Raw genomic sequence first — 14,525 nt, 5'->3', positions numbered from 1 at the left:
TTTGGGATACAGCATTCTGGTCATTTAACCTAGGCAATAGAACGAGCATACTTTGCAGCATCACCCAAATATGTAAATTAATCATGAAAACAAAGTATAGAAACATTAGAATAATCCAAGCCTAAAAGGACCCGTGGGAAAAGAGGGGTTTATGGGTTTGGCTGCTAATGCCACACTGCTATTGGCATATCAGAACAACCTCACTACCTGGCAAGCGATTCTGATCAGGAAATTCACGACAGTATCTGTGTGCTGCTTGTCAATGGGCTTGGCAAGAAGGGCATCAGCTCCTGGCAAGGACTGGCTCCGTCCAAACACCTGCATGCACACAAAACACAAAAGCCATCAGCAAGATTGAAGGAGGAAAACAACAAGAACAGATTTTAAATATTTTCTAAAGCTAAAACCTTTAATTTAGGGAGTTTTGAGTTATGTGGAAAAAACAATTACACTACACTGCTTAGAGTCTCTGAATAAACCCAGATTTTTTTCTTACAGCACTTATTGCTCCTGTAGCTGTCCTGAAGCGTTTTACTTCTTGGCCAGAATCCACAGACAATCCTCTTTTAACAGCAGATGAGGCAGAACTTGCTCCTTCTCCACTTGCACTTGAGTCCATATCTGAATCTGGCTGAAATATCAGCAATGTGCATGTTAAAAAAAACTACATTCAACCGTGGAACAGTTCAATCTTTACCCATTTATTTTGATTTCCTACCTGCTGATCTTTAATTCTTTGCAATTCCCATTTAATAACAACTTCAGCAAGATCCACAGCTAGTTTTCTTTGCTCTATTGTAACACTGGGAGTGAAGCCCAGTCTCTGCATGGCACTAACCATATGCTGAACCAAGTGATGTCTCACAGGATAATAAACCTGAAAAAATGGTTTCACAGAAATGTTAGTCATTAACCAATAAAATTCTACAAAAAACCTACAAAGTGGAAATAAAGCAAAACTGTAAAACAGTCATCAATCCCAAAGTTTGCTAAACCTGTACCACTTCAAATTTTGCAATATGGAAAAGCAACTGGTGCATTGAAAATAGTATTTTGGCTACAACTTTCAGTAGTGACTACTCATTTTATGCACCCAAATGAACATGTTCTTTTTAAGAGTCTTGATTTTTCTTGAGGACCAATCATGCCAATTTTTTTCCAAGCTTTTTAAAGAGATTCAATGTACATTTTAACACACTCAGATATTCTTTCAAGAATTGTTGAGGCATCAGTTCCTGAAAATGTGTATATTAGCTGTCCCTTTGGATTGCATTTTAATAGGTGTTTTCAAAAATGTTCCTGTGTTGACATTCTGCACTATTCCCCTATATTGCACTATTTGTTTAATGTTTCCCAACATACATTAGCTGGAGACAATAGTTACCTAGTTAATACCACAGAATATATAAAGTCAAACATACAAGGATTACTGGAGGATGGCAAAGAATATGGTTCTGCACTTTTTTTAAAGAACTCTTCGAGAATCTTCACAGACCTGTTAAAGAACACTGCTGATGCATGTGTCATGAATTCATCTTGCAGACTCTGACATTTGAAGTGCTAACTTTAATCATGAGAGAGCTTAATAAATCATTTTCTATTAAATAGTTGTATTCAGTTATAGATAAGTATCTTTACAGACAAATGATGCATTTTGAAGCTAAACCATATAAATCAGATTATGCCATTTTTCTAATCAAACTTCTGTTTACTCCCTTGATACAGGAGATACAGTGAGTACCAGAATAACAGTAAAAGTACCTTGAAATGTTGTACTATCAAGTGCAAAATATGTACTAGTTGGGGCACTGTATGACCCTCTTCCACAATGATTTTTCGTGTCCAGTGAGTGAGCATCTGGTGTCCATCCTCCATCCGAGCAGGCACAGCTGGAGTCAGGATAGCCATGGCCTGCCTGACAATAGCGCGGGCCTCCATTGCATGGGCTTTGAGAAGGCTGTGAAAAACCTGAACAGCAAAGTTTCTCATCAACATTAATACTGTAAGTATTTACAAACACAAAGCACTTCTAAAGGAAGGAAAACTACAATGTATGTTTTCTAAAAAACAGTTTCTCTCTCAAGGCCCATAATTTGTTAAAAATATCATGATACGTCATCAGCAGAAGCACAGAGCATACATTTCTGCTTCCTTTACATTCCCTTTTCTTCCTCCCTCTCCACTGTCCAATCTGAAGTTTTCCCTTGGTCCCCATATTGTGCCTCAACTGAAGTGTCTGTCTCTTAAATGAAGAAACACTCCAAATTTTGTTAATTCAACCAAAAGGTCTACTTGTACTACTTGCCCTTCCTGCTTTCATTTGTCTTCACGCTTCTTTCTATACTCTCCTATTCCCAAGTAAATTTGTATTAAACATTTGACCTGCTGCTTCTGCATTTGTTTGGGGTGTTTGAACTACACTCAGTACTCAAAACCACCGTGCAGGTTCTACTCTGAATCTTAAAATAAAAGAAAGCACACTATGGAACTTAACACAAGCCCATGGTCAATACCTGCAGAACAATCTTCTTGTGAATGGCAAACTTGGCAATGATGTGAGCCAAGAGCAAGTGGCCACTGTACTTGCAGGCTGGGTCCACGCAGGCCTTGGACAGGAGGCAAGGCCAAGCAAAGGTCATCAGGCGCCGCAGTTTGCTGTTCCTGTTCTTGTTGTTGTCGTGGATGTGATGGGGGGCATGCTCCACCAGCAGCGTGGCAAACTGCAGGAGATAGATCCTCAGAGAATCCAGCATATCAGCCTGCTTTTCTGGATCAAGTACCTAGTTCCAGGCATGATCAAAGAACAGGGAATGAAGTTGAAAACAAAAGAAAGACAACCTTTATTATTATAAAGGCAAAGTCACAAATTTTTGCTTTTTGAGCAGTTTTTAAGAAGACTAAAAACCTGTAATTACTTTCTTGACTCAGATTAGTACCCACAAAACCACCTCCTGAACTGTGAACTTCTAAATAATAAGCACATCTGGGAACTCTCAAAGTGCTAACCTATAAAAATAAATAAATCAAAATCCCCAACCCTCAACTTCAACAACATGCATTTTATAACTGCTGACTGGTTCCACGAAACAGCAGTGAATTAGAAAGACATTGATGTTGGCTCATGGAAAGCTGTCCTTATAAAAAAGACTGGGATTACAGCCAAGTAAGGCCCATTTCCAAAGACACATTCCATTTCTGAAAACAGCATAAACTGAAAATTGTAGTCCAGTCCTACTGATCACTGATGGATCCCACATTCAACATTATGAAGCAATTTGATGTAACAGACCATAATATTCAGAAGAGAACAACTAATTCAAATCAGAATGAAAAGTCAAATGAGAGGAAGAACTTTTTGTTTTAATTTTCAAATACTTCAATGTAAACAAAGATTGTTACCTTTGTTATAAAAACACTAGTGATACTTTCTGGATTATCTCCTTCTGGGTTTGGGGGGCCTAAGAGCTGTTCACCTTCTCCTTTTTCAAAACTGTACAAGAAAGCAGGATTCAGGATATGCTGCAGCACCTACAGAGTAAAAACAAAAGAAGTTTTACTGCACTGTCCCATTCTTCTAATAGCAGCCAACATTCAAGTACTGTCACATGCAAACCTGCCTGCTGGACACACTGTGTTACAAAAGGAAATTATAAATAAAACCCCAAGAAGAAGACACACACAGATTTTTTTTCCCCTCTTCCTTCCTTCCAAGGGCAAAGATTCTTAGAAAGTGTAAACTAAAGCAGTCAGCATTGAAAGCAAGATGAATTGCTGTCTCTGTTTATTATTGCTCTTCTTCAGGTATGATATTTTCACCTAAATGACTCTGCCAATTATCAAACTCGTTGACATTTAAGTAAGGAGTTTTGTTGCCCTAGTTCCCAAGAAGAAAATTAAACCTAAATACCAGGCTTCTTTGATTTAATTGCTTTAGTTACCTTGGCTTTGAGCTCATCTCCAAAGTTTGGGTCATTCAAGTCTACAAACCGGAAGAACAAAGCCCGTTTTTGGGGAATACTGTAGTTTTTGGGGATCTCTTCTTCCATGTATTCCTTTAAGAAAGTCATATTGCAGAGAAATCGACCCGTAAAAGCCCGAAGCAACTGGAAGAGTAACTCTATATCACCATAATTCCTTCTGTGAAAACACATAAAATACAAAGCTTCTGTGAAAAAATACACAAATTACCATGCTGATGAAACTAATCTTTTAAAGGAGCAGAGAAGCAAGAGCAGCCAGTACCACAGGCATGGTTTTAGAGCTAATGGCAGTATTATGAAATATATTACACTTTCTCTTCAATAACTGCAAACCATTTTTAGTAGCCCCATATACCTTTACAGTATTTTTAAAACTAAAATTTTAAAAAAATGCATGCAGGGTCTAGGAGACAAAGATTTTTACGTACCTGCAGTAATTCAACAGGCAATAGGCCAACAGCTTGGGCTCTTTCCAGTTTGTTGCAGCCATGTTCTCCTTCCTATGTCTCTCCTGAAAAGCTTCACTCACCCATACACGTTTCAGCTGATTCACCAAGGAGTGTTGATTTGCTAACCAACATTCATCATTCTTAACAATAATACTTATGATCTGTCCAAAGCAAAACAAGACAAGTGCACAGTCAACACACAAGAGATCTGTCAGGAGAAACAATGATATACAAGCACTTGTTTAAGGTCAATTAAGGGTTCTAAAATATTCAACAGCAAAACAAAAGACTAAAATACAAAATAGTTTGAATTAAAATAAAATAAATTTCTGTTTCTGTTGTCATGCTTTCCTCTTGTATCCTACTTGACAAAGAAAGCATAGTTAATTTGAGTCTCTTTTCCCTTCTCAGAGCAACTCTGACTACAAACACTCCACATTTTTACAAGTGCTTTTCTATGAGCTTTTGTATGTAATAGACACACACACACACACGTTGAAAGCCTGGATGTAAGAGGCTTGTAGCTGAAGGGGTTTTAACTACCCAGTGCAGAGACAAACAAGGATAAATGGATACCTTGATAGCCTGGAACTGCAGATCGAGACGCATTGTGGTGGTGCTGGGGGAGCCGGGTCTCACGGCTGCCTGGGTGCCCACAGGCAGCAGCAGGGTGATAAATCGGTTGGGATTAGCTGCCAGTACATCCCGCAGAGGTTTGGCATCTTTATGTTTCAAGAAACTCTGCAAAAGGGGAAGAAATAATTTTAATAACCTTTAAAAGGTGAAATACCAGGTGGTTATATCATCCTGTAGCTTTTATGTTCCACACTGAAGTTGCAGAGGTTATATTTCATGTATATAAAAATAACATCTACACTTCAGTAATAGCCTTACATGATCTGGAAAGGTATAAAATCAACACTTCAGGACAAACAAATACAAAACCAAGAACAGGAGCCCTGCAGCCAAGAGTAATACCATAACTAAGGACTACAAGATCATACAGGACAAAAAAGATGCAAAAAGATGAAACCCTTTTGTTCATCAGATTTGCCAAGTTGAGGGTTTTTCCTGCTCTTTTCCCCACACAGCTTACCATAAACATTCTGCTCCACTGTGGATCATTTAAAGTGGCTTCCATCATGAACAGCTCCACTGTCTGGGATGGATGACGTGTCAAAAACTTTATCAGTGGTTCCCTGAATGGACTGCCAGCCTGAAAAATTCATAAACCTTAAATTAAAAATGCAGACTATAGAGTATTTTCTACTAATTTACTACCACTCAGAAAAATACATTTGACTTGGCATTTATGCAGATACAAAATGTTCAGAACTTGCATGATGAGAATTTATTGACACTTTCAAAACTTCCCTTCTAAGGGTATAAGACAAATGTTACCTCCTAAAGGCTTGAAGAGCATATTACATCAAATGTTCTCACACCATATTTAAAATATTATAATTATTATATACTGATGTTTAGGAAGACTATAAAGCAAAAAGTTCAGCAGTGTCAACTTCCACTTTTACCTCAATTAACATTGCTCGTTCTGTTTTCATAACAACCTCCAGGAGAGGTTTAACCAGAGTCTGTGGGGCAGCTGGGATCAGATGGAATAAATTTATAATTGCTGAACAAATCTTCATTTCCTACAGGTAAAAAGAAACACAGTTAAACAAATATTACTGGCTATAATGTATAAAAACAGTATCACACATCTTACTTCTTCTATCCTCTCCATATTAGCACAGTCAGCAGCCAAATGCAAAGGGTTAACACATATACAGCATCAACTTACCATAATGCATGAAAAAACTGCACTTGTGGAAGTCTGCCCTTCCCCCTCTGGTAATATCATGGTTTAAATTTTATTTTCTTTGCCAGTAGAGTGGTGTTTTACAGGTAAGAGCTAAACACTGTAATGATACTGCTGATGGGGGAGTTAGGAGTGCTCACTGCTCTACACCAAGTGGCTCATGCATCAAACAGCCAGACCTTCCCCCCTAAAACATTTCTCATATACACCCCACACCCCCAGACTACGCATGAAGAGAAAGAGAGACAGCTTTCTCACAGCACTGTTCAGTCTATCTTGCAAATAGCTGGTTACTAAAAGTCAGCTCTGTTCTCCCACTAGATATTAAATTCTCCAGGAGTCCAAAATAATTTAACACTTCTTTTTCATTGTGTGATTTAAATAGAGACTGTATTTCAGTTAGCTAGAGTGTGGATTTCATTCAGTAAGAAAAGGGAAAGGAAAAAACAAAACAATACATTCACCCTCACCATCTCTCTAAAACCAAGTTCCAGTGCTTTTGTCAAGTACATTGCATTTTCTCAACTGAATTTAAACATAAAGCATTAGGTTCCACTCTTTTAACCTGATCTGTCCAGACAGACCCCACAAGACTCCTCTCATGGACTGAAGTGCAGGGCTGAGAATACATAAAACCTTTTGAAACCATTTATGCCTCCACAGAAACTGAAAATCCTGCTCCTCCTAGTACAAACATGCTCAACATCCTTAACAGCAACGTGATCAAAACAGCCCTGCCACAGTCAAAGAGAAGACAATTCACAGCACTGCACTCAAAGGCACAATGCACTCTGCCCAAAACACAGTGATAAAACTAACAAACCACAAGTTAAAAGAAAAAATAAAACTAAACAAAACAACAACAACAAAAAAGGAAACTCTGACAACAAAAAAAGTTCCTGGTGCCTCCACCGAGTTTCCCACCTCTACCCCTTCCGTGGCCCGCTGAACCAAAACAGAAGTCACAGCATGAAAGGAAAAAGCCCACAAAAATATCAAATAAATGTACCAATCAGTACATGCTATTCTTCAGGCTGCAGTCTAACTTCAGCACAGTTACTTTCTCATCTCAAAAAAAATGGAGACAATGAGCACCTCACATGCTCTGAACTGCCCTCCAAGGAACCAGGATGAAAAGCATCCTTTTTTCTACTTTTACATTGATCAGACATAGCTGCTCAAATATTTATATTGAATAGAAAGATAATAGAGATTAGTAAGTCAAGGGAAACAATATTTTAGCACCTTTGAAGACAAATTTGGCCAGCATCAATTACAAAACCACTTTCAGTATTTAAGCTACCAAGCTATGAAGTCCTCTAGAGCTATAAAGTCCTCTTAGGCCATAAGACAGAATTTTGACCATGGAAATTTCCACCCTCTCATAAGAGGGACAGCTGGAGGCAACCATCTAGTCAAAACCTATTCTTTCAATTACCAGACATGACCCGAAATCCCATGCCTTTCCTTGGAGAGGCAGGGAAGAGAGGAAGAAGGACTTAAATCAAAGATTTTACTCTCTGAACTAACAAATTAGATTTTAATCACTAATTAATATATTATGTTTTCATTTGTTCACTTCTCTAAACATCCAGGTCACAGCCCAAGATCACAGCAGGACTATCAGAAATTATTTAGGTGAACAAGGCTTAGTTATTCTGGCATCAGTGTGGATCTCTACAATAGTCATCAATTATCATGCAGCATTTCTAACTAAGTTTTCAGTCTGTCTGTAGCTGCCACTTACGTATGAAAACTCACCCCACATAATTTTTAACTGTTGATTAAGAGGCCCTGCTGACCAGCCACTATCTGCACTATGCTGGAGAACTGCCTGACACCATCAAGTGGTACCTTCACCCAGTGCTGCTGGAAAAGGATGAAAGGGTGGTAACAGCACCAACAGAGGTAGGGAACATCAGGCTTTCCTGGTCAATCCTCTCCTCCACTGAGTGTTTACCACCTGCTCTATTTAACCACACAGTCTGCATGATCCAACCTACTCCCCAGCACTGCTTTTAACAAGTGTCCCAGATGCTGGAATCTCACTAGAATTGTGAGGAAATGAGAGAAAGCAAAATGCCAGCTACAATAACTGACCACCAGCTTCACCACGCCAGTTTTTCTTCATTTAGAAGATCCAATCACTCAACAGCACAATGTACATACAGACATGTGAACACAGCTTGCCACAGCAACTGTACAAAGACCAAGCCATCTGTGTCCTCCTGCAGTTTCCTAGGGTTTTTATTTTTAAGGAAACTTTGGAGCAACAACTAGGGAGCAGAAAAGTAATATTCAATCAGCTTTGCATTGACACAATTCTACTTGAAATGTTTCCAGACTTCTCTCTTCCCTTAAGATGTGACAGTAGATTTTTTCCCAAGTGTCTGGTGTGCACCCCTCACTCAACATCTCTCTAAACACATAATTACACAGAAAACATCAACAAAAAACATTAAAAGCAGAGGAATTACCACCTAAACGTGACTTAGGGACAACTAAAACGTGTTCTAGAGGTGCCACGTTCTGATTTAAAAGACTATTGCTATAAAAAGATCTGCAAGATATCTGTAATCATCACATTTGAGGATAAGTGAATCCCAAAAGAATAATATGAAGGCTTTAGAACTACTCTGACATGAATAAAATGTGGTTAACTGAAGAATGCACAGTGTTTTCATTAAAACATAAACAAATCTTATTCTACTTCATTAGAGAATATCTAGGTCTAATATAAAGCAATGACCAAATTCAGATTAAAAGCTCTTTTTGCAATGACAGGAGAGAGAAATGAAAAGCCATTAAGCCATTTCCATGTTTTGAGGGAAATAAAAAGCCAATGTAATTTCATTCTGATTTGAAAAACAAAGATATTAATAAAATTCCCCCATTTTTTCTTAGGTGCAATCATAAATCTCAACACTTAATAAAAGCATTTAGTAAAACACTAATAGAATTATGGGACTTCTGGTAATGTACAGGAAACTGCACTGAAGCAGGAATTCCCCTTAGTATTGCACACAGAGCACACAGTGTTGACATTACAATGCACAGTTTTCCATTTATAAGACAACTAATCAGCTTCCCATGCTTCAACATTGAGGCCATTAGTTTCACTGGGAGAGTGATTTTAATGTGATCTCAACTAGTAAATATTGAACTTGGTTTTAATAAATTAAGTTTTAAATTAACTGGGATTATGTTATCATTATGTATAATTTTCGAAAGGCTACGTTACAAACATCAAACATATTAATGAAAAAAGGGGGATTATGCCACTGAGCTCATCAGCCATTCCAGTGAAGAAGAGATTTCCAAGCAGAAAATCCTGAGGGGGAAAGGAAATAAAAATGCTTGAGCTGTTCCCACACTAACCTAGAACACTCTTCAAAGTAACCATTGTCAGCAGGTAAGAAGCTCCTCTTACTAAGACCTCTAAAAAATATTCAATATTCAGTACTCAAGTCAACAAGTTTGTTAGCTTGTAACAAAGCATCAGTGTGTAATCAGTTATGGCAGCACTTACAACTGATAATACTACTTATTTCTTCTCTTCTCACATAAATGCATTATAAATTAACTTACATTTCCATCACTCCGTTGTCCACCTTTGTGTGTAATAACTACAACTTCCATCCATTTACGTAGGTGTTGCTATAAAGAGAGGATAATTAGTATTATTCTTCTAATTAGACTGTTCCATTTTAGCATATGCTACAAGAGAAAATGTAGAGGTTGAAATAATTCTTTGAAGGAAACAAAGGGAAAAATTATCAGTTATTTTCATTCCCTCTGGTTGAAAAGTTTACTGTTGCTAGAAGTCCTCTAGATATTCAAGAAAGCATGGATTATAATTACATATATATACACAAAAAACCTAAGTCTGATAGTCTTACACTTCTTTGATGACTTGCTTCATGCATATGCATTTAAATATTCAAATATCCATGCCAAGAGGATAAAGAAATCACATATTCAGTTTAAACACTGCAAACAAGCAGGGCAATACCTTCCAAAATTTTATAAATCAAGAAAGCACCAAAACAGATTTAATGCATTGGGAAGTAAAATTGTTAAAGGTACTGGTGGTGCCTTGCTAAAGATAAATTTGTCCAAGCAAACCTTAGCATAATTAGCTATGTCTTCACTAAAAAAAAATCTCTTTAACTTTTTGGTTTAGAAGCCCTTCAGAAATTTACTCAAAATGTTTACAAAAATCAGGGGTTTTTATTAATTGTGAAACAAAAATCTTTTACTTCCAACATATACATTGAGTCACTTCTGAACTTCTTTGATTTTTCACCAATAAAAGCAGTAGCCAGAAGAAAATTTCTTCTGGAAGAGCTAAAATAAAAACTAGGATGGGCTTACCATCATCTGATCACAGAATTTATCGTTGAAAGAGTTTGGGAAAAGTCTAGTGACTGATGTCAGACGATTCACAACATTGAGGGTCAGACTCCGATAGTCTCCGAGCATCATCAGCAACGGCCTCATGTGGGTATGAATTTGATCAACTTCTATGGTAGCTCCTTCCAAGAACTGCAAGAGAGTGCACGACTAGGATACAGGTGGAGAGGGAAGTGACTTTTGTGCAAGTATCTTTCTTAAAATAGACTCAGCTGACTTGATTTTTCTTCTTTTATTTTGTTCTTTCGGAATGCAACAGTTCAAACAACAGCTATTGCTGGAAATATATATAGAGACAAGACGGATTTGGGAAGCACTGAGGTATTTCTGACACACAGTAGCATATTCCATAAAATAATCAAGTAGGAGATCTTAATTACAGACAGATTGAAAAACTGCTACAGCTATAAATTAAATACTCAGCTGTGGACAAGCTACTTAGACCCTGCTACATTAAGAACTGCCTGTGAGTCTGGCTGAAGGCAATAGAGCAAATTTCTGGTTTACAATCTGCAAGCATCCTGAGCAACAGAAAAGGTCAAAAGAGTCTGGCTGCAAGCAGCCAGAGAGTATTTCCTGTCATAACCAAACATCCTGTGGGCATGAGTTTATCACAGGAAAAAAAACAACCAGACAAATCTGATGTATGGGTCAGAACACCCCTTATTTTCTCCCTGGTCCTTCTCAACCCAATTGTGTTGTTAACGAGCCACAAATAATAAGTACATTCCCTCTCATGACCAGAGTGACATGAAAAGACACCTGACCTCTGGCCAGTCAATGGCACAAACAAAAGCCAGGCACCAGTGTCACTGCAGTGACATTCCCTGTTCCCTGTCAGCCCATCTACACAGCATTACAAAGAGGCTGTAAGTCATTTCATTCGCTTTTTTCTTTTTCATTTAGAAGAACGGAATTAAAATCTCACTGAATCAGAATTGGGCACAGCTACTGAACAACCAATCATGATGAAAGAATATTCTTTCCCTGTCCTTCCAGCTTTTTTACATGATAATGTAGCATCCACAGGACAGACAAGGCAGTGTCAGGCAAGGACACTAATTCTGACCTCACACAGAACAGCCATGGCCCTGTTCCTTAAGGTAACCATCACCCTGGGATGCAGAGTCTAACTCTGCTGCATTGCTTTACTTTTCCAAAAACAACTATGGGGTCTCCACCACTTCTTTTAGGAACAAAGATGAAACATGGGAAGAGCTTTTATAATAAAGCCAGGCCTGCACATCTGCAAAAGTGCTAGGAAGGACTGATGCTATTTAGAAAAGAAGAAACATTTACAGAGACCAGACTAACAGAAAGAGGGAAAGACTGGACAGAAAGACTGAAAGATTTATCATGGTTCTTATCCAACAGCTTACAATACTTAATTGCAACCCGGATAATTCTTTATTGCCAAGTTCAAATCCCAAACAAACACATCTGACACAAACTTTTATCAGCATCACTAACAAAAACTGAACAGAGCAACAATATTTCCTGTCGAGAACTTTCCCAAGAAGTTTTGTACCAAGGAAGTAAAGCAGAGAGAAGAATGGCCTCAAAAGGAATGTTGTTTTAATACAGTCACCTTTCTCATGCATGCTTCTCCTGCCTCCTGCAGCTCGTTATTTGTTGAATTCAGTGCCTTGAAAAGTGCAGCAATGATTTTCTCTCTTGACTGAGGCAAGTAATTGCAGGCAGCTAGAGCATCTGCAAATATCAAAGTAAATTTGTTCTCTTTGTTAACTCAATTTCAAAGGAGAGGAGAAAATAAACCCTAATTCTACACTGCTTCTCTCATAGTTTCTTTTTATGTCATCTCAAATTGCAGACAGCTAAAGTACTGTATGCATTGCCAAAAGCAACAGGCACCATGAAAGAGGAAAAGAATGAGAATTCTATTAACATTCTATAGTTTTCCTAATGCTTTATAACATAATTAATCTTAAAATATTTTGGGTTCCTTTCAGAAAACTAAATTCTAGTGATTAAGAAAGCAGCAATACCTTCCCATTATTCTCTCCATTAAACTGTAACCTCTGGAGAGCAGTCATCAGTCTGCCAGTGCTCAGGTTTTCTGCTGATCTCAGGAAGCAGACTGCCCATTGCTCACAAGGACATTTGACTGCATCAAATCTTGTTTAGGAGGTTTTACTTACTTAAGGCTGCAATTCGAAGAGGTACAAGTGATGGAAGACTTTTGTAGCAAGGTAGTTTCATTAGGGCAGTATCTTCAGCCTCACACAAATTCAGTAACTAGGAAAAAAACCAATCATTTTAATATTGCTACTCACATTTGAAACACCACTATCTCACTCCCACCTTTACAGCCATTTTTTCATGGCTTTGTTTTCATCTTAACTCAAAACCAGAGGATTTTCTGCATTGATAATTATATATACAGTTGGAGGGGGACAGCCTTGCCACCTGCATTTGCTTCTGAACTTATGTTTGGACAAGTCAGCTGGAAAATCAAGGGACAAGACAGTTTCTCTAAGTTAAATCTACACACAGGTTTTATATTCCATTTTACTCAAACTATTAGGGACTCAAAAACCTTAACCAACACTGCCTATGTTTGGTGGTACAACAATTTATGTAATTGATATACTGTGTAAAAAATAAGACCTAAATATGAAAGTCAGGGCTACGAGACCAGTACTGTAACACCAAAGCTCATTTAATATATTTCACACAGATTAGAATATTCTGTTTAGCTCAGAGCTATTATGCTGTAGGCAAACCAGACTTCACCTGATGTTTCAAAAGGTAAATTCTTACATTTCAGTGAAAGTTTAAAATGCACAAAGAAAAACATATTTTTTTAACAATGAAAGTACTACCACCATCATACAGAAGTATCTACATTCAAAGATGAGAACACAAAAAGAAAGTACCTCTGTGTAGAAAACCTTGTGTTCCACAACATTGAGATCCATTGTAAACAATCGGGGCTGCAGGGTTGTGCAAAATGTATTTCCCTCCATCAGGCCAATCTGGGCGTTTGCAGGTTGGTGCCGAAGTAAATGCTTTTTAGGAGGAACCATGTCCTGGAGAACCTACATGATGTAATTTAGATTACTGAATTAGCAGTCTGTTGAAATGACCCCAAAGACCCAGCCACTGGGAGGAAAGACAGCATTAGTCACGGCTCCAGGTTTGTATCCATTTGATATTGCGGCTCCAGACATGTCTTGAGAAATAATTAAGCGAGAGGAAAAGTAATTCTCGGAATTACTTTGATTCACATCAGTTTGCAAAACAGTGTAGTAGCTGTAATTAATACATATTCTCTGTGAGCAGATCTATGATATTTAATAACTTCACACATTATGAACAACAAAGAAATTCATAGACTGAAGCATTTCGAACAGTGAAGAAACAAGACTATTTTAAGCTTCTAAAACATCAGAAAAACTAAAAAGTTTGTGTAACTTTTTTCCATTACACTAACTTCTCACTTTCCTCATTAAACAGCTTTAGCAAAGTAAGATATCAATTAGGGAGCTTCTCAGTATAATCTGGTATGTTGTCATGGCCCTTAAGGCTTATGTACATTCAATTATCTTTCAGAGAACAAAACAATATCAGCTTTAAGGAGTGTCTAGCCAAAAGTTATTTCAACCAGCTTTGAACATTATAGTCTCTTGCTGGATAGGGAAAGGCATAGCAATAATGCCACAGATTTAGAGGATAATAAAACTGAGTATCAAAATGCAGAACCTATATGGCCTAGCCTGTGTCTGATTGGTGGCAGGATGAGCAGCCCATAATTTAAGGAACTAAATCAACCTGAAGACACTATAAATACTGGCTAAGAGTCAGGCAGAGCCTGCATGAATCTCTACAGTGCTCCAGCCATTG

The 14,525-nt window shown here is 37.8% G+C and overlaps 1 protein-coding gene across 2 annotated transcripts in view; it reads right to left on the bottom strand.

Annotated features, from left to right (window-relative positions):
- The window catches only part of LOC125334157 (transformation/transcription domain associated protein), a 77,815-nt gene that overhangs the window by 41,735 nt on the left and 21,555 nt on the right, over nucleotides 1–14,525 (bottom strand). For both annotated transcript variants that reach the window (XM_048320716.1, XM_048320717.1), the window contains 16 exons: nucleotides 13,559–13,720; nucleotides 12,821–12,917; nucleotides 12,250–12,371; nucleotides 10,623–10,793; nucleotides 9,837–9,905; nucleotides 5,962–6,081; nucleotides 5,526–5,645; nucleotides 5,006–5,170; nucleotides 4,409–4,590; nucleotides 3,939–4,137; nucleotides 3,400–3,528; nucleotides 2,514–2,780; nucleotides 1,762–1,968; nucleotides 719–877; nucleotides 497–631; nucleotides 208–318 (listed from right to left, as the gene is read on the bottom strand). In XM_048320716.1, coding sequence (XP_048176673.1) covers nucleotides 208–318; nucleotides 497–631; nucleotides 719–877; nucleotides 1,762–1,968; nucleotides 2,514–2,780; nucleotides 3,400–3,528; nucleotides 3,939–4,137; nucleotides 4,409–4,590; nucleotides 5,006–5,170; nucleotides 5,526–5,645; nucleotides 5,962–6,081; nucleotides 9,837–9,905; nucleotides 10,623–10,793; nucleotides 12,250–12,371; nucleotides 12,821–12,917; nucleotides 13,559–13,720 — 2,415 coding nt within the window. The remainder of the gene's footprint in view (nucleotides 1–207; nucleotides 319–496; nucleotides 632–718; nucleotides 878–1,761; nucleotides 1,969–2,513; nucleotides 2,781–3,399; nucleotides 3,529–3,938; nucleotides 4,138–4,408; nucleotides 4,591–5,005; nucleotides 5,171–5,525; nucleotides 5,646–5,961; nucleotides 6,082–9,836; nucleotides 9,906–10,622; nucleotides 10,794–12,249; nucleotides 12,372–12,820; nucleotides 12,918–13,558; nucleotides 13,721–14,525) is intronic.

The sequence above is a fragment of the Corvus hawaiiensis genome, chromosome 16 (genome assembly GCF_020740725.1).
Source record: "Corvus hawaiiensis isolate bCorHaw1 chromosome 16, bCorHaw1.pri.cur, whole genome shotgun sequence".
NCBI classification, from domain to species: domain Eukaryota; kingdom Metazoa; phylum Chordata; class Aves; order Passeriformes; family Corvidae; genus Corvus; species Corvus hawaiiensis.
Note: the sequence above shows the minus strand (reverse complement) of the source record. Positions and strands in the feature narration are given on the sequence as shown.